The following is a 20,445-nucleotide window of genomic DNA, read 5'->3' on the forward strand; positions in this document are numbered from 1 at the left end:
TCTGCCCATTGCCTTCCCCTGCTGCAGTCTCTCTGGGCTGAGGCCACGCGAAACAGGACTCACGCTTTTTAATTAAAGGCTTTTATTGCGAAGAAAATTGTGGGACCCACAGCTGCCTTTTTCTTCATTAGAAAGGAGAGATTGTGACACCTGTTTAGAAGCAGCTAGTTTGGACCTTCCTTTGTATTGGATGCCACTTGGAAGAGTCCCCTGACCTTCAATAATACCTTTGCGGGAGCATGAAGAGCCTGCAGCAAGAAGTGAGGACCCCTAATTTCCCCTTCTCCCACTGCGGCATGAGCAGAAGGCTATGCATTGTCCTTTAGTTCCTAACCCTGGATTTCAGGGTTCTGCAAAATCATAAAATTGTAGAGTTGGAAGGGACGCCGACGATCATCTAGTCCAACCCCATGCAATATGGAGAAATGCAGTTGTCCCATATGGGGATCAAACCTGCAACCTTGGCATTATCAGCACCACGCTCTAGCCAACTGAGCTATCCAGCCTGACTGTTTCACATCAGGTGAGAAATCAAGTTTCACCATGCTGAAACTCCAACCCACCCCAACCCTTTTGTTTTCTTGTGGGTGCCTATAGACTTTCATAGTTTACAGTCCTCTAAGATGCCATTGCTGTCCCAGCTTAGTGGCCTCAGGTCCAATTCCCTGGCATGTCCATATCATCTGAACCTGGGGTAGTGGTTAAGGTCTCTTCTCCTTCACTGTAACCACAGAGCAAACATTGGCTACAGATCATGGTTAAGGTAGATCGGGTTCAGACAACACGCTAAGCCAAACTTGCCCTAAACCCAAAGCAACCTTCACATTAGAGGTTTAAAGACTGTCTCAAGGCAAATCTTTAAAAAATGTAGTATAATCATCAACAATTGGGAAACACTTGCCTACAAGTGCTCCAATTGGAGAACAGTCTTTACCAAAGGTGTCATGGGCTTTGAAGACACTTGAACTCAGGACGCAAGGGAGAAACGTGCTAAGAGGAAGGCACGCTTGGCAAATCCACACCGTGATCAACTCCCGCCTGGAAACCAATGTCCCCACTGTGGAAGGATATGTGGATCCAGAATTGGCCTCCACAGTCACTCACGGACTCATTGTTAAAACCGTGTTTATGGAAGACAATCTTACTCGGCTTTGAGTGATTGCCAAAGAAGAAGAAGACTAAACCATGGTTTGGTTTCATGTGATGTGCTAGCAGAACAAATGTGTCTTTAAGAAGGTTGATTGATTATATTTCTCTGAACCCATTCAAATCTGCCTGAAATGTAAGACCACCAGAAGAATGCTGTTAGACTAGGCCTAAGGCCCATCCAGTCCAGCAGCTTGATGTCACAGTGGCCAAACACACAGCATCATAGAATTGTAGAGCTGGAAGAGATCCCAAAGGTCATCTAGCCCAACCCCTGCTTTGGGGAAGCCTGCATGCAGGACATGAGCGTAACGATGCTTTCCCCGCTTGTGATTCCTAGGAACTGGCACTGCCGTCAACAGCAGAGGTGTAGCATAGCCATCCTTCACTAAGTTCACCTGGTAGTAAGACTGCAAGAGGCAGCCAAATGGCAAATGACCACCCGTTAATTAAAATCAGGAGGGCAGCCTGTACCCTCCATCTCACATCAGTGGAAGCAATGTTAATTTTTGCCACTTGCTTATAAGCTTTGTCCCTTGTGCCAAGCCACCCTGGTGGTTGTTTGTGTATATAAGAAATATTATAAAAATAAAGCAATATCCTCCGTCCCTTCAGTTCTGCTCCTCCAAGGGACACTTACTTACTTACTTACTTACTTACTTACTTACTTACTTACGTAAAGGGACCCCTGACCATTAGGTCCAGTCGTGACCGAATCTGGGGTTGCGATGCTCATCTCGCTTTTTTGGCCAAGGGAGCCAGCGTACATGTGGCCATGGGTCATGTGGCCAGCATGACTAAGCCGCTTCTGGCGAACCAGAACAGTTTACCTTCCTGCCGGAGTGGTACCTATTTATCTACTTGCACTTTGACGTGCTTTCGAACTGCTAGGTTCTCAGGAGCAAGGACCGAGCAATGGGAGCTCACGGGGATTTGAACCGCCAACCTTCTGATTGGCAAGTCCTACGCTCTGTGGTTTAACCCACAGCGCCACTCGCGTCCCTCTTACTTACTTACTTACTTACTTATAAATAGTTGAATTTATATACCATATTTTTCGACCTATAGGACTCACTTTCCCCCCTCCAAAAATGAAGGGGAAATGTGTGTGTCCTATGGGGCAAATGCAGGCTTTCGCTGAAGCCTGGAGAGCGAGAGGGGTCGGTGCGCACCGACCCCTCTCACTCTCCAGGCTTCAGGAAGCTATCCGCAAGCCTTGGGAGCCCGGCAGGAGTTCTCGCCGGGCTCCCAAGGCTTGCGGACAGCAGCCTGCAGCCCGAAACCTGGGGAGTGCAGCGGGGCGTACCCCGGGCTTCGGGTAGTTCTCTGCAAGCCTTGGGAGCCCGTCGGGAAGCTGGGCTCCCAAGGCTTGCAGATAGCAGCCTGTTCTGGGGGCTGGGGTCGGGGGAAGCACGGGCTTCCCCCGCCCCAGCCCCGTGCCTGGAGGGGAAAGAATTTTTTTTCTTTATTCCCCCCCAAAAAAAAAACCTAGGTGCATACTATGGGCCGGTGCGCCCTATAGGGCGAAAAACACGGTACCCTATACCTGGAGGTCTCAGGTCAGTTCACAGAAAAAAATCAAAATATAAAACCACAAAATACACAATCAAAATAAAAACAACAACCCAATAGCCTCCCCCCCCCAAAAAAAACCCCACATTTTAAAAGGGCATAGGATGTTAGTCAGATCTACCAAAGGCCTGGTTAAAAAGGAACATTTTTTGCCTGGTGCCTAAAGGTGTATAATGAAGGATAAGCCCTGGGGATGTAGGATCCTTTATCTTCCCATCTGCATTAAGTCATGACTCATTCAAAATAAATCCACATTTTAGGAATTTAAGAAGATGCCATAAACTGAGCCAGGCCATAGCTCAGTATTGTCTACATTTATAAGCATTGGCTCTCCAGGCTGATCTCGACAGGGTCTCTCCCAGCCCTTGAGATGCCAGGGATGAAACCTGGGGTCTTCTGCATGCAAAACAGTTGTTCTACCACCGAGCCACAGCCTCTTTCAGATGCATTCTGGGAAAATAATGGAATTATTCCATTTCATCTGAACCTCAACATTTGGCAACATGCCCAACCTGGGTGCAGGTCCCAGGGGAAGCACGTTTTGCTCTTTCTAAACTGTGAGGCTCTTCGCCATACCTTGCAGCTTATATCCTCTCGGCACCAAGCCAATCGTCTCCATTTCAGGAACTTCATCTTCTTCTGCGTTGGAGACATTGGGTGGGAGAGCTCTTCTCCCACTCGGACCTGTGGGAAGCCCTTTCTTCTTTTGCCTCTCTGCGGCCGTTGGCTCCGTCATTGCAACTCGGTCTCTGATATCCTCTTGAAAGGGAGGAAGCAGGGAGATAAAAGGGGAAATGTGAGCGAGTCAGCTGTGTACCGACTGTGCGATGCCACCAAGTTAGGAGGGGTTTTTGAGGATGTCAAAAATATATACCAAAAAACAAAGTAGCTTCAGACCAATGTCAGAATATTACTCCCCCAAGTTCCTCTGGCTATTGGTGCAAAGTTGGAAAGGATATCTACATTTTTAAAACTCCAGGAGCATCTGGGGGAAATGAAAATTCCAAACTTTTGGAAAAATTCCAGGCAACAGTTTTTTAAAAAATAAATAAATAATAATGTCATTTGGAAGGTGAAATGAAAAATTCGTCTACCTGGACATATAATCCTTCCCAACTAAAAGAAACACACACACCCCATATAGTACAACTCACTAGAAATTACCCTCTTAATGGAACAGAAGTGTCAATGTGTAGAGCACACTTCCTAGAAAGAACCTGAACATCTTGCTCACAAAATGCTTTGGGTTAGAGCAGCTCAGCTACTTTCAAGCCCCAAGTCAAACGATTTGTTTACTAAGTATTAATTGAATAACAGGAGGCATACAGTCAGCTAGAAGAGAGATACCTTGTGTTCAGTGTAGTTTCTCCTCCGTTTCACAAGTACAGCAAACTCTGACGTAAGATATCCTTGAGCAATTGCTATATATGGCCTCAGCCTTCCCCCACCCACCCCCTCCATTCCCTCCCCTTCACGCCTGCAACAGGACAGCTCCCATCAGATACCAGCAGCTGCAGCTGAGACTTGCTTTGCTCTCACCCCCTTGCTAGTCTGTCCTGCCTTCACAGAAAAGGAATGTTCAGATTAATTGGTGGGAAATCCCTTGGTACTTCTCCCAAGTGGGAAAATTAGTCCCAAACCTCAGGGGTGTGCCTGGGAAATAAAAGAGTGTGGCCGTGCTAAAATACAAAGAACAATGGGAGTTAGTTGGCGTCCTGAGCCATTAAAACAATCTGCATGTCCCTGTTGGATGCTGCACAGTATCTGGGATGGGACCATCCCAAAAGTTGGACCTGCAAGTACCAAAATGTTTTCCAGTTAAGTCAGAGTTGGAAGTATCTGCTCATGAATCTGGCATGAATGCCCTGCACCTTCAAGGATATTTTCGTGTACTTCATAGCAGCTACTCAAATAGAAAATTGAATGTACACTGAAAACTTCACACAATGAATGAATTTTCACAATTCAGATCCAAAAGTCTGCATTCTGAACGTGAAATTTCGTTTGACTGAGAATTTGAAATTCAGCTGCTTTAGGCTTGCTGGAATCCCTCGATAGCTTTGATTTTGGCAGGTAATGAAAGATGTTGAAGAGGCCGTCATTCAGGGTTGGAGCCTTAACTGATAGTACCTCCTTGAATCTATTTCCTTTCGATTTTCCCAGGAGTTTCACCTTTGGAAGATCTCTCTTATTCTGCTTTGTATATTATTTTAATGCAACTTTTAAGCATGTTATAATGTGCTGGCTATTTTAATGGATTGCAACTATGGCTTTCCATGTGCTAATGAGGGGAATCCATCAGCAAAACTGGGGAAAGAGGCCTTTTTGTGATTCGTCCACCCCCTCTGTGCAGCCCCCTGTGCCCCCCTCCCAAATCTGATGTCACTTTCCAGAGTAGATTTAGGGGGAAGCAGGGGAGAGGTGCAATCACCCAACATTGTGTCCTTTAGCCCAGATTCCTTCCATCCATGGACAGAACACATTGGCTAACATCTCCCCCATTGTGCATGGTAGTCTTTTATTATTAGCCACCCTATAATTTGATTGACTGGTGGAGGAAGGTCATATCACTCTTTCCTGCTTCCTGCTGATTGTGCAGGAAGAGACTTTCCTTCATCTATGGTTAACCCAGAAGCCAAGCAGGCTGGGAGGACAGAAGTGATCATTTTTTTCTCCACTAGCTCATTTACTCGCCTGCATGTGATTTCTGCTCACCTATGACTACCAGGTAAGCCATTAACGACAAGTCTGGATTAATGGTCAGATTCAGTTTAAGCCAGTACATCCATCTCATAAAGGCATCAGCTGTCAAACACTAATTAGCACTGCATGTTATCTGCCAATTGCTGCCAGATTTATTTTATTTTTATTTTTTAAAAAATAGCATTACATGTAACGTCAGCTATTAAATATTGTGCCTGTCAGCAAATGCTATTGCAAGCCAGTATTGCCGACTATGAAACAGTGATAGTTTCCAAAGTGTCTTTTGGGGAACTATGGATTCTTTGGAATGAGAAAATCAGTAATGGCAGCCAGACTTTCTCCAGAGGCTATGAATCACTTTTGCTGCTTTTATGGGTTTTTTGGGGTGTGTGTGTAATTTTTATCCCTCCCAAAGACAGCTTGCTCTTCATTGCCTGCCTTCCTACACACAGGGGCAGATGGGGCTCATCCACCTGGGAAGATAGCCCATCGAGGAGAAAGGAAACTGACCCTAAATTTCCACTGCCTTGTGAGGTATCTCCAGGAGAAGAAAAGGGTAAGGAGGAAACCCTACAGAAATTTGGAGCAGATTCCCTAAGACGATTGGATGGGGTCTTATACGCCTGCTTCCGGCAACTCCTGAAGCCAAGCTGGTGTCAAACATATTGCTCTGCTTTCCTCTGGATCACATCAGTGAGGCCAAGAGAGGGGGGTCTTGTTGTCTGTCAGAAGGCAGGTGAGCAACCTCATCCTTCCTGTGTCACTCCACCAACAGGCACTGCTTAATGGAACAGCCTCCATTGGCTGCAGGGAGTGGAAGAGAAAGGTGGCGGTCCATAGCACAAATGGGAGCCTGTTGTGTGAACAGAACAGCAACATCAAATACAGCCCACTGACTCCATAACAATTTCGTCAGGTGACTTCACTGGAAGGACTGACAATGGAGATACGTCATCGGAATGCTTATTGGGGACGGGTGAAGCTGATGTATTCTTTTGTCCTTCTTCCAATTTGGGGAAATGCTAAAATCAATTCTGCTGGTCTACAATTAATGATAACACATGGTAAATCTAGGTACAGTGGTACCTCGGTTTACGTACTTAATCTGTTCTGGAAGTCTGTTCTTAAACCAAAATCATTCTTAAACTGAGGCGCACTTTCCCTAATGAGGCCTCCCGCCGGTGCCGTTCCACAGTTTGGATTCTGTTCTTACACCAAGGTAAAGTTCACAAACCGGGACACTACTTCCGGTTCGTAAACCGAATTGTTCTTAAACAGGACTGTTCTTAAACCGAGGTACCACTGTATAGGGAAAAACGTCTAAAGCTCTGATCAGAAGTGTTATCTTCATCTCAGTTACAGGGATGTAGGCACTCTTGATAATTTTACAGGATTTGATTTAATTTTACTGGATCTGATAGTTTTTACGGAATCAATCAAACAGGATTTGTTAAAAAATAGACATATCATGGACCCTATATGCAATGCTGTGTACTATAGAAAAGCCTCAGGAATACCTTGAACAATAGCCTCCCTAGACTTTTGGCAAAGTTCAATGGAAACATTTATTCCAATTTTTATCTAAAATGAACTTTGGAAATTCCTTTATATTAATTTTTTTAAAAATTGTATAGCAATAGCACAGTAGTAGTTCAGGTGAATGGATTCAGAATACCTAAACGTGTGAAGCAGCACTGAACAAGGATGCCCCTTATCACCACTATTATTTGAATGGACACATTGGCTTATGCTATCCGAACTAATAAGAAAATATCAGGAATATTAAGAAATGGGCGTATAATAGCATTGAACCTCTTTGCTGATGATATTGCCCTAATGGACCCAGAGACATCCCTGTCAGAGGTCATTAGGGAAGTCCATGTACCTTAACCGATAACAATCACTTTACATGAGAAGTTAACTAGGAGAGTCCACAGCCTGAATGATGTATTTGATACCGACGATTTTGTTGAAATATGGCACCCCTTTATAAAATATTCCAATGAACATCCTGATGACTGGCACCCACACATACAGATTTGTCAGCAAATTTGACACATTAGTCTTCTGTTTTGGGGGCGGGGCAGGGGAGAAACGATTGTATTGTTTCCGTTTATATTTTTTCTGGAAAATTAATAAAATATTTATAAAAACAAATTAATGATAATTTTGCATGGGTTTTTGACATCTCACCAATAGTGATCACCAAGGAATTGACGATAATTCCCGTGGTTTCCATTACCAGGAGATCAGCTAATCGCAGGCATTGTGTATCTATAGGGGATGCTGAAATAGTCGACATCAAATGATTAAAATGCGACGGCAGAACAGCAGAAGTCATTAGCAGTCTGCTTTCCTCTGATGATATGTTACAATTGCGTGCCTCGTTTTTTGGCTCACTGACTCGACCGCAAAATGTTTTCCTAGTCTTGCAACAGACACTTAATAAGATTAATTCTGTCCTTGTGGAACCAGAGAGCATTGTCAAGACACCGAAACCTCGCTCCATAGTTTCAATGGGTTTGAATAAGCCCCTCTATTTATCCCCCCCCCCACTTCTCCATGCAAAAAAAGAACAAAGAAAAAAGGGGGTCATGCAATTAGATTTTTTTCAATAAAAAAATCTGAGTCAGTGAAATTTTGGGGGGAAATAAATAAAAGATTGCAAGCGGAATTTTTTTTAAAAAGCCTTGGCTTTGTCATCAGGTTTAAAGACGGAATTACATTTTGGAAATTAATTAGCAAGGACTGTCATATCATTAGCAATTCTCTGACAAGAAATATAATGAATAGTCCTTGGGAACGATGTCTCTGTGATACCTGTAGAGCTAGATGGTAATTCATTCAGAATCTCAGAGTATTAAGTGTGAACTTTCTCAACTGGAATCCCAGCACATCAGAGAGGTACAGAATTTAACCATGCAAGTTGCTATTAAGCACAAACACACAGAAAGAGAGAAAGAGAGAAAGAAAGAGAGAGAGAGAGAGAGAGAGAGAGAGAGAGAGAGAGAGAGAGAGAGAAGAATAGTAAAGTATTTGAATGCAATTTAGAATGTTGGCTACCTTTATTGTTAGACACTATCCAATTTAGTAGTGGTAGTAGATATATAGGTATAAGGAAAAGGTAAAGGGACCCCTGACAATTAAGTCCAGTCGCAAACGACTCTGGGGTTGTGGTGCTCATCTCGCTTTAAAGGCGGTGGGAGCCAGTGTTTGTCCACTTCCTCAGACAGTTTTTCTGGGTCATGTGGCCAGCATGACAGCATGGCAAAACCAGTGCAGCGCACAGAAATGCCATTTACCTTCCCGCCTGAGCGATACCTATTTATCTACTTGCACTGGCATGCTTTCAAACTGCTAGGTTGGCAGGAGCAGGGACCAAACAAAGGGAGTTCACCTCGTTGCAGGGGTCGAACCGCCGACCTTTCAATCGGCAAGCCCAAGCAGCACAGTGCTTGAACCCACAGCACCACCCGCGTCCCAGATATATAGGTATACGTATTAATAAATATATGTAAAAACAACAACACTCTGGTGTTCCAAACTTTGCACAAAATATACACAAATGATATATAGGCAAAACAAAAGAAATTCTTAAACGTGACAGAGATAACGTAACATCCCCAAAACAGAGGAGTAAAATAGAACTATGTTTTGACTGAACTTTGTGGGGTCACATTTTCCACCTAAGATAGGCAGGTGCAAACTCTCTTTTTAAAAAACATATACAGTGGTATCTCAGGTTACAGGTGCTTCAGGTTACAGACGCTTCAGGTTACAGACTCCACTAACCCAGAAATAGTACCTCGGGTAAAGAACTTTGCTCTTTCTGAGAACAGAAATTGTGCTCTGGCAGCGCGGCAGCAGCAGGAGGCCCCATTAGCTAAAGTGGTGCTTCAGGTTAAGAACAGTTTCAGGTTAAGAATGGACCTCCAGAATGAATTGTTCTTAACCTGAGGTACCACTGTACAGGACTTGGGTTCAATTTACTACTGAACCAAGTTTATCATTTTGCTGTGGACTGATAAGGCCTTGAGCAGCTTGGAAGTGTGGGTTATTTAATAGTTTAATAAAGAATAAAATGAAAATTCTCTGAATTCCTAGATTCAGGTTTGGGGCAAATATTCTCTTGGTGAGAGAGCCCCAGCAGAGATTTAAAATCATAAAACATGCAGCAAAAGGAAGCATTGAAATATAGGTTGTTAGATCTTTAAAATATCCCTTTTAAGTTGCTTCCTCTTTAGCACAGAAAAGACCACAGAGTAAGTTAAAATTGGTCTTTACTTACAAACTCTTCAAAGGTCAGATTCATGTGCTTTTCCACATAACAGTCCGAAAACACAGGCAGCAAAACTTAGGCTACAAAAATTGGCAAAATGTTTCTAAATCATTGGTCTAGAAATACAAGTACCCAAGCCTGCCACTGCCTAAAATACACATTTTTGCAAAGAAATTCTTCCTAATACAATGCACTTTTATATGCTATTTCCATTCATACATTTTGTGTACACTCTACCCTAGTATATGCATTTTTGTACACATTACTTAGTTGGAAAGCTGCACTGCCAATTTTGGAGAAGCATGAATTTTGTAAGATGGCTCTTTCAGTTCATATATTGTTTCAGAAAGTGCAGATTAAGTAAGTTTGCCTTTAAATGAATCAAATTTTCCCCTGTCCCTACTTGGAAGGAAAAAGAAAGGGGGTGATAATTGAGTCCCTTCCCTTCAATTGGGGCCATAGGAGCTCAGTGCATGCCTTTCCACCTCCTTCAGAAATGCTCCTAAAAATTGGTAGTTGGCTTATGTGTAAACCTAAGAAAATCCTACAGGAAGAATAATTCTATAGAGAGAAAAGCCAACAGCAGATATAAAGACAAAGAGGACACGATATGTGTTCCACTCCTTCTAATAGCAAACTCAGGACATGAGTGGTGCCCTGACTGTAGTCAACTTATGGTATAAAAGGGTTAGTTAGAAAACTGGAGAACCTACCAAAATACCAGAATCATTAACCAGCTTCTTGATAAAACAGGGGCCATCTTTATCTCTCTTTTGAAGTGGTTTTAGGAAAAGAGGCTGATTTGGTCACCATACTGGATGACCTTTGCCAGCAGATGGAAAGGGGCGTGTGGCACTTGTTATTCCTCTTGAATTTCTCAGCACCATTTTTTAATGCCATTGAAAAGCAAAGGTGAGAAAGGCCTCTGAGTGTGGTCAAAATAAAGCTTCAAAACCTCTAGTTGTGCCGAACTGCATTTAATTCAGCTCAATGCATTTTGAACCAAGTTCTGATTCCATGGCATTCATGGGCTCAAACAGTTTCATTCTCCAAACTCTGTTGCAAGGTTTAATTGGGGTGAGATCATGCAGAAATTTGGGGCGTTGCGTCATCCAGATGTTAATGACACCCAGCTCTCTGGGTGTCTCTCTTTTCTATCTAGTCTTGGGGAGGCAATGGAAATTCTGAATAAGAGTTGCATCAGGGATGGACTGAATGGGAGAGAACAAACAAGCAAGCCCATCGCAGCCAAGTCAGACATAATAGTTGCTGGGAGTATTGACAGCCTGGGGGTTGGGTTCTACTCCTCAAAGACTTTGGTTTTACAGCCGGTGTGGAAAACTACATGTCTATGTACTCTTCTAACAGCACAGAGACTGAGGAGGAGAAAAAAGACAGGCAATGCATACCCTTTGGACTGGGTGCAAGTAGGAAGGCAGAGAGATGGGGGTTGGCTGAGGCAGGCACCACTGTTTCCAAGCATGTCTGTCTGACCTTTAGGACTTCTTCTAGCCCACTATCTCCTCCCCAACCACACCTTGTACTGGCCCAGCATCTTGGATCTCTTTGTGTCTTGACATCCAGGATATTGGATGCCTTTGCTTGGCTGGAATGTGTCATTGAGTTCTGATCATGCTTCTTTCTTCTCTGCATGGAGGATAGAGAGAGCGGGCTAGCCAAACACACACACACACACAGAGGTTATGCGGGAACATAAGACGCTGCCTTGTACCAAATCAGACCATTGGTCTATCTCACTCAGGATTGTCTCCGCTGCCTGGAATTCCCCAGGGTTTCAGATGAAGGTATCTCCCAGTCCTACCTGGAGAAAGGCACCTATGTCAGCACCACCATGCTCACACAGAGAAATAAACCCTTTGCAGCTCTTCTCTGTTGAGGTTGGAAGGGAGGGATCCTGTCCAATCCTGGCATCCCATGAAATGTATGCATGTTTACAATGGCATGTTCAATATAGGAAAGACTGAGCCTGTGCAAGCAGGAATGGAGCAAGAAGAGCAAACGGTCTCTTGTGCATAATAGATTTTTGAAGGGATATTTGCAGAGACCTTTCATGGGTACCATAAGAGGAACTGGTGAGCATACTGGTAACCAGGGGCAACTGGTAGGTTCAAGGGGCAAGCCCTTTTCAACAGTGGCACCAGATCTGTGGAGCTTTATCTCTGAAGAATTCCACTCCACCCTCTTTGTTTCATTTACATACCAGGTGAAAGCTGTGCTTTTCCAGCAAGTCTGTGATACCCTCCTAGAATGGAATAATTTCTTTGCCTGACTGCTTCTGTTGGTTTTCTTTGACTTCTGCTTATTTAAAATGTTGTTAGTTTTGCTTCTGTTTCAATGTTTGCTCCTTGTTTTGACATGTAATTTTGGGAGCCACCTTGAATATCTTTCTGGATATATAACACACACATAGTCACAAAGAGAGACTCAGAATCAAATAACGTTTGTTTAAAAGTGTGACCCCATCACTGGCCTTCTGAGCAAATGCAAAAATCAACCTCCGGAGGAAGCCGTGCGTTTCTCCCCCCAGGAGCCTTCAGCGTGAGGAAAGCATTGCGGAGGAGTTTCATTTTGGGACAGGGCACACCAAGAGAAAGGGGGCCAGGCAAGACAGTGCAATCGCATACAGTCCCTTGTGCTTAGCCAGGCGTCATGTACAATTGCTCCTCTGTGCACATTCACAGCTACCCACCAGGGAGCCTTTCACAGAATCTGACAATGACAATTGAAAACAAAGGAATCAAACTCCACTCCGAAAAACAGCAGCAAACTCCAGGGCTTTGAGTCCTGGGAGACTCATGTTCCCTAGTCCTTAATTTATTTATTTTGTGATGGGAACGGACTGGCGCGCGCTCACTCTTTTGACAACTCCAGAGGACAAGAGTCGTCCTTCCCCCTTGTGGCTTTGTCTTCCTGGCAGTGGAGCTGCTTGGTCTATTAGACTCTGCTGAGCAGTGCTTCCTGTCCCTGCAAAGCAACGGCTGGATGGATGGATGACTCAGTTCTGCTGCTGACATGGGAGTGGAAGGCAAGTGACAGAGGAGAGCAAATTGATGTCACAAGGCATCTGTGTCATCCACTTTGGGGAGAGACTGTGGCTCAGGGGTAGAGCATCTGCTTTGCATGCAGAAGATTCCTAGCTCAACCACTGGTGTCCCCAGGTAGGGCTAGGAGAGACCCCTGCTATATGGACCAATAGTCTGACCAAAAGTAACTTCCTAAGATCTGCTTAAGAAGAAGGATGCACAGGTGCAGCATCAAATGGTGTGACCTCCCAAAGACATGACCAGCTTTCCATGTAAACAGACTGTGCCCCAGGATGCTCTGCAATGCACAATGACCACAATAGCCGCAATGGTCATACAGGGATTCTTTGGCAGACTAATCCACGTAGACAGGGAATCCTGAGACAAGATATCGAGGAGGAGGAAGCTCCCTTTGGGAGGAAGGGCACAATGCATAAATAAAATAACAACAGTTATAATTAATGCCACTTCTGCTCTGTGCCAGAAAGCAGCATAGAAACTAACTAAAGAACATGTGGGCATTTCTTCAAAGAAGGATCCATGACAGCTGCGAAAAATGATGCTATCATTCCAAGGATGCCCTACCATTTCAGAGAGTGAGGCAGCTGCACCAAGTGCTAGAGAGCAGGAAGTGGTGGCGAGTTTTTGGAAGTCATAGCCATGTGTGCTATGCAACCTGCCCAGCACAACCTAAGCTAGTCTGTTGCCCTCAAGTGTTGTGAAGGATGTTGCCCCCATCACTGCTACTGCCCGTTGGTTTGGGGTTTTGCAAACAGAATGGGGAAGGGACTCCATCCTTCCTTTGCCTGAGGCAGCAAAGTGTCTTGGGCCAGTCAATGCACGTACGCGCCATACATTTAAAGTTCACTCCCCACACACACACACTCAAAAGAACCTGAGAACTGTAGTAAACTACAGTTTCTAAGATTCTTTCAGAGGAGGAATATGCTTTAAATGTACAGTGGTACCTCGGGTTAAGAATTTAATTCTTTCTGGAGGTCTGTTCTTAACCTGAAACTGTTCTTAACCTGACGTACCACTTTAGCTAATGGGGCCTCCCGCTGCCGCCGCACCGCCACCGCGCAATTTCTTTTCCAATCCTGAGGTAAAGTTCTTAACCCAAGGTACAATTTCTGGGTCAGCGGAGTCTGTAACCTGAAGCATCTGTAACCTGAAGCGTCTGTAACTCGAGTTACCACTGTATAGTGAGTCCACAGCTATCCACAAATGACTGATTTGCACTGCCTGGGTGCTTCTATGTGGTTTCCTACTTGGGCAACAGTTATTCCACAAACCGTAAACTTTTGATCCAGCTGGTGAACCTTTGATCCATGAGTTAGACTAATTGTGAGAAGAAATTGCAAAGATTTTCATAACCAGAATGTGCTAGTTTGTTCACTTTCCTCGAACTCAGCATGTTTTTCTTTGGGTCTGTTTCCTGTTTGCGCCAAAGATTATTGCGCAACTTTGTCCTAGGCAGGAAAAAAAAAGCGGGTTCAACTTCCTGTTCTCCAAGTCAGCAATCTTCACGGCGAGAAACAAGAACATGCTTGAGGAAACCACGGGAACAAGTCTTTTACTATTTCAGGCTTCTATTATCCTGGTGCCCCTTACTTCTTCCTAATACTAGTGAGACTATTTACTTGGAAGCGACCTGGATTTTCTTATGACTGCAGAAACCATAGCTTTGTCCACGGACAGCTTTCCGGGTCATGTGGCTAAATCGCTTCTGGCACAATGGAATACCATGACAGAAACCAGAGCGCACGGAAAAGCTGTTTACTTTCCCACCACAGCAGTACCTATTTATCTACTTGCACTGGTGTACTAGGTTGGCTGGAGCTGGGACAGAGCTATGGGAGCCCACCCCATCACATGGATTTGAACCACCGACCATCTGATTGGCAAGCCCAAGAGGCTCAGTGGTTTAGACCACAGCACCACCTACATCCTCATTCAACTTCTCTGGAAGCATATCGCAACAACTGCTCAGTAAGCAGGTCATCTGGAAGCAACCAAAGTTTCAAAAGTCAGAGTCTACACCAGGGTAGCCAACGTGGTGCCCTTCAGATACTGATGGGCTACAACTCTCAGCAGTCCATACCAGTGTGGCCAATGGGCAGAGATAATGGGCATTACAGTCTAACAATATCTAGAGGGCATCATATTAGCTATCCCTGGTCTACTTGTGCACTTCCTGCAGAATGTTACAATGAAGAGTGCTCAACCTCCTATGAAGAACATTTCAGAATGGTGTGGGAATGAATGAATGAATGAATGAATGAATGAATGACTTATACCCCACCTATCTGGCTGCTTCCAGCATAACATAAAAACTAATAAAATGTCAAACATTGAAAAACTTCCTGATACAGGGCTGCCTTCAGATGTCTTCTAAAAGTTGTGTAGTTCTTTATCAATAATAAATAATTGTTATGACTGAAGGGAAGAAGACTTTCACCAGTCATCCATGACGTCCCATGCACTAACCAATAGGTGCCCATGACACTTCAGCAACCGTATTTCAGATGGGAACCGTACAGCAATGGTCGTACTAGCCGGTGGGCAGGGGCATCTCCAAAGATCAGAAGAATTTTTAGCAAAAAAACTCATCCCACGCTTTTGGGAAAGTTTTTAATGATAAAAGTCTGATCATCACAACACCGACTTAATGATATACAGAGCTTAGATCCAGCTTTAGAACATATGAGTCATGCTTCAGACATGTCCTTTGCTGCTTGTGAAAAGCCTCATAATTATTTTTAAATTGAGTTCAGTGCTGAATGCTTAAAGCCCAGCAATATCTTTCGACATCTGGTCCCTTACCCTAGAACATTATGCAGCAGTGATGGGGAATGTCTTCCGGTTGCTGCTGGACCACAACTTCCATCGCCCTGACCATCGGCCATGCTGGCTAGGACTGATGGGCTCTGGAGTCCAACAACATCTGGAGGACCACAGGTTTCCCATCCCTGGCATGCAACCATTTAAACAAAGAAGGACTGTGTTGGGTATTAATGCTTAGAAGAGCCCAGAGTAGTGGTTTTCACATTTTATGCATTCAGGGAACGTTTGAACTCCAGTGCCAACTCATCTGCTACAGAACTCAAGCACATTGCAAAGGATTCAGGGCCACTTTGTGGTCCTTGAGATTTTGCCTTTTTACCTTGCACAAAATTACAGTAAATCTGGCAATACAGTTGTAGCTATGCACTGCCAGGGAAGTTCAGTATTGGCAAATTAAATATACTCCAGGAAAAACTCACCCACTAGAAGAAGAAGAAGAAGAGTTTGGATTTGATATCCCGCTTTATCACTACCCGAAGGAGTCTCAAAGCGGCTAACATTCTCCTTTCCCTCCCTCCCCCACAACAAACACTCTGTGAGGTGAGTGGGGCTGAGAGACTTCAGAGAAGTGTGACTAGCCCAAGGTCACCCAGCAGCTGCATGTGGAGGAGCGGAGACGCGAACCCGGTCACCCAGATTACGAATCTACCGCTCTTAACCACTACACCACACTGGCTCTCTGAGGAACACCTAATCAGCTGTCAAGACGCAACGCCCCCCCCCCAAAAAAAAACCACACCCAGGAGACCCAGAGCCAAGTGCCCAAGTATTCCTGCTCACATATTAATGTGTGTGCGTGCATGCTCACTAGAAATGAGATACACCATATTTTTTCGTGTATAATACGCCCCCACGTCTAAGATGCCCCCTATTTTTAGGGACTCCAATTTAAGAAAATAGGGGGGAGATTGCCCCGTGTATAATACGGCCCACGGTTTATCACATAATTTTTAAGTAAAAAAAACCCTAGTCCTATACATGGGGAAAGTACGGTATCTATTTCTCCACATGGAGAAATAGATTTGACTTCTGGAGACCCTGGGGTGTAAGCCAAAGACTGAAGAACTGGTTAGCAACTCTGGCAACTCACAAAGACAGCACTTTCACAAGCCATTCCCCGAAGTCACAAATGGGAACATGACAAAACAGGGACAGTTTTGTAGTGCGTGCTAAACAGAACTTGATGCCGGAACTTTCAAAAGTTGCAGAATGCAGAGCATCTACAGATCCCAAATTAGAAGTCTGGAGAACATATTGTTCCTGCAAGTTCTTGGTACAACACAGCTTGCCTATGAGTCTTCTTGCTTCTCACTTGTCTCAAGGCCCCTCCAGGGTTGTTGTTTTTAGGTGTACTGTATTCTGCAACAAGTCATTGATGCAGTAACAGCACATCAGTGCTGGATTTGTACTGGGCTGCCCACACATCCTTCTGCTTTATTCAATGTTCTGCTATTTCCCCCCAATGTTATAATATTATTGCCATCTACAGGGGCGCTCTTGCACTACAGCACAACTAAAGCTGGGCACACGTACACACACCACAAAAAAGTTACAGGATTTCAGCAGGAAGTTATGTGGCAAGCACTGATTGGAAATGAAACAGTATGTCCATCCCTGAACCTTTGCATGCTCAGACAGTATCGAAAGCAGGATCATTCATAACAGCCCAGATACCATAATGAACACAAACCATCATGAATGCTCAATAAAAAAACACTGGCAAGGACCCCGATTTGTCTCCATCTTGTGCATCAAGTGAAATAAACAACTGTTTGAAAACACACAGACATGATCTACAGTGGTACCTCTGGTTAAGAACTTAATTTGTTCTGGAGGTCCATTCTTAACCTGAAACTGTTCTTAACCTGAGGTACCACTTTAGCTAATGGGGCCTCCTGCTGCCGCCGCCACACAATTTCTGTTCTCCTCCTGAAGCAAAGTTCTTAACCTGAGGTACTATTTCTGGGTTAGCGGAGTCTGTAACCTGAAGCATTTCTAACCTGAGGTACCACTGTAAGGTGTTTAGGAGCTGAAAAGCTTCTTTTGACCTTCAATTTCTTGGCATTAGTGCCAGCATTCATCTTTCAGACCCTAAGGTAAAACACACACATACACACCTATCCTGGCTCTGCTGCTGCAAGTCAGGCTGTGTCAGGTTAGTACCTGCCCAAACTAGGCTCAGTGCCTACTATACCTCTCTGTCCTCTTCTATAGCCACCCTGACCTTACTGCTTCTGCCTCTCTCCTTCCAAGCCAGCTGTACATAGAACGCAGGAATCTTTTGCCCATGGTGTGGGACTTCAACCCACCACCCTGACATTAAGAGCCTCGTGCTCTACTGACTGAGCTATGCAGTCAGAGGCAGCAGCGTTTAGCACTTCATTTTAAACTGGGAGGGGGAAACCATGGAAAGTCGCTGCTAGCTGGGATTGTTGTTGTTTAGTCGTTTAGTCGTGTAATTGAAATTCACCCAAGAAAACTGAACTGGACAGTGCTTGGGACCTCTTCACTAATGACACACTTGTTGTTGTTTAGTCGTTTAGTCGTGTCCGACTCTTTGTGACCCCATGGACCAGAGCACGCCAGGCACTCCTGTCTTCCACTGCCTCCCGCAGTTTGGTCAGACTCATGCTGGTAGCTTCCAGAACACTGTCCAACCATCTCGTCCTCTGTCGTCCCCTTCTCCTTGTGCCCTCCATCTTTCCCAACATCAGGGTCTTTTCCAGGGAGTCTTCTCTTCTCATGAGGTGGCCAAAGTATTGGAGCCTCAGCTTCACGATCTGTCCTTCCAGTGAGCACTCAGGGCTGATTTCCTTAAGAATGGATACGTTTGATCTTCTTGCAGTCCATGGGACTCTCAAGAGTCTCCTCCAGCACCATAATTCAAAAGCATCAATTCTTCGGCGATCAGCTAGCTGGGATAGGCATTGCTGATTTTGCTTAACCATTAATCTAGCATATAAGGAGCTTTTGCTATGTTCCTTAATGACTGCATCAGCTCAGTGGGCCACAATATGCCTTAAGATGGCCTGTCAATGGACTTGGCAGGCAGAATGGTGGAGAAGGCCAAGCCCATCGCATGTTTCTCTGTACAGGCCAAGGTATGTGCATGCAGCTGAGAATTCCTTTAAAACTATGATCCAGGAACCTTCATCTCCTCTTTTAAAAGCCTTGGTATTATTCATAAATGCAGCTCAGGAGCTCGGATGCTTTGCATCCAACTGAAAATGCCCCCAACAGGCATCCTAGCAAATAGACAGAGTACCAAAGATCTAACAGCCAATTAGACCCCACAAAAGCCCTCAGATCTGTTCTATGGAAAAAAAACCAGCAGAGCCAGCCCAAAAGCTGCCGTACCCACAACAGTGAAACATGTGCGGTGATTGACTCTCCGGTAATTGGATTTTAGCGGCACTGCGGAGTTGACTATAAGAAGCCACTGTCTCTCTGGTGTTAAATATTTGCACTTGGGATTTGCTCAATCCACTTCGCAGGGAGTTCACGGGTGCCAGGCGAGGAAAGGAAACACTCAAGGAGGTGGGTGATACAAATTCTGCTCTCAGCTAAACAGGCTATTAAAGGCTTGGTTCCACCACGATGTTCCTCACTCACCTTCTGTGAAAACAGGGGTTAACGTTGCCTGGAGAAGAACTCTCAGACAGAAGCACAAAGCACAAAACTTTGCCCCATAGAAATTACCACACTAGTGATGGGAGTGGAAGAGATCCCCCTAAGACAAGTACTTTGAGGGGGTGCAAAGTGCTTGAACCAGCTTTGGTAGAAAGGTTGGGAGTTCATATTGCTCGGGGAGAACTGAGGGCTCTTCCAGCTAACCTATTTATTGAGCATTCATCCTGATTTGCTTGTACAAAGCTCACCCGGAGCTCAGATTAGATCCAGCCTTTATTGAGCATTAATTCTGATTTGTTTGAGGGGAGGTGATACAACAAGAGGGAAGAGGAGGAAATTGGATTCCATTCTCATATAAAGACAACATTTCAGGTGGTGAAACTGGTCAGCTAGGCCAGAGGGCTTGGAGACTTTCAATGTTTCTGTAATAACAATTTTATCCAGAAGTTCACATTTTGAGAGCTGGCACCCCAAAAGGCAGTCATGTTCTTCACAGCAACATTTGTTCAAAAGCCTTTGGATCCTGCTCCTCATCTAAAAAAAACCCCCAGGCCCCTTTGCTGGTGATTTGGTTGGTTCTGTTCTGTTCCATAAAGCTCTTTTTGCAGGAGGAGGGAAGCTTGCTAGGGCCAGAAAATGGTACAAAAAATGTTACGAGGTATTAAACAACAAATCATCATATGGTATGGGAAATATTTTAGTATCTGCAGAATGGCTCCAAATCATTTTGCACAAGAACACAAGGCAAAGGAAGGCTGAAGGAAAGGAATGTCCCTATTTATAGCATTCTGTGTCACTTCTGTGCAATTTCAGTCTTTAGAAATGTTGATGAACTGATGCATCTGTTTTCCAAGCAAATTATATATATATAAACACACACACACCTCGTTGCTCTTGGTAGCTCATAATTAAGATAATAAAAACTGTAAAGACAGACTTTCCTTTGTATCCTCCGTGGGCATGGATGTGAGACAGGAAGCCAAGACAAAGTGTGAACTGCTTGATGCAATACTACTTTCATTGGGACTTGCAGCAGGTTCAGTCATTAAAGCGTGAGAGCAGCTCGTTCTTATTTTAGACGTTAACACATTCTGGCAACCAATTTGACCTTCCTCAATCTTCCAAAGTGTGGAGTTTGTTGCTAAAGTCATGGGTGACTATTAGGCTACAGCCCACCACTAAGGACATCTTCCTGTGCAATCCCCGTTGAAATTAATTGGAAGA

General features: G+C 44.5%; 1 protein-coding gene across 1 annotated transcript in view; it reads right to left on the reverse strand.

Annotated features, from left to right (window-relative positions):
* Positions 1 to 4,214, reverse strand: part of F13A1 (coagulation factor XIII A chain) — a 74,013-nt gene extending 69,799 nt beyond the window's left edge. Inside the window, exons 1-2 of the mRNA XM_081206346.1 lie at positions 4,066 to 4,214; positions 3,295 to 3,477 (exon numbers count right to left, since the gene is read on the reverse strand). Of these exons, the coding sequence (XP_081062472.1) occupies positions 3,295 to 3,454 (160 nt within the window). The 5' untranslated portion in view covers positions 3,455 to 3,477; positions 4,066 to 4,214. The remainder of the gene's footprint in view (positions 1 to 3,294; positions 3,478 to 4,065) is intronic.
* Between the last annotated feature and the right edge of the window lie 16,231 nt (positions 4,215 to 20,445).

This window comes from Podarcis bocagei (assembly GCF_964188305.1).
Source record: "Podarcis bocagei genome assembly, chromosome: 8".
NCBI classification, from domain to species: domain Eukaryota; kingdom Metazoa; phylum Chordata; class Lepidosauria; order Squamata; family Lacertidae; genus Podarcis; species Podarcis bocagei.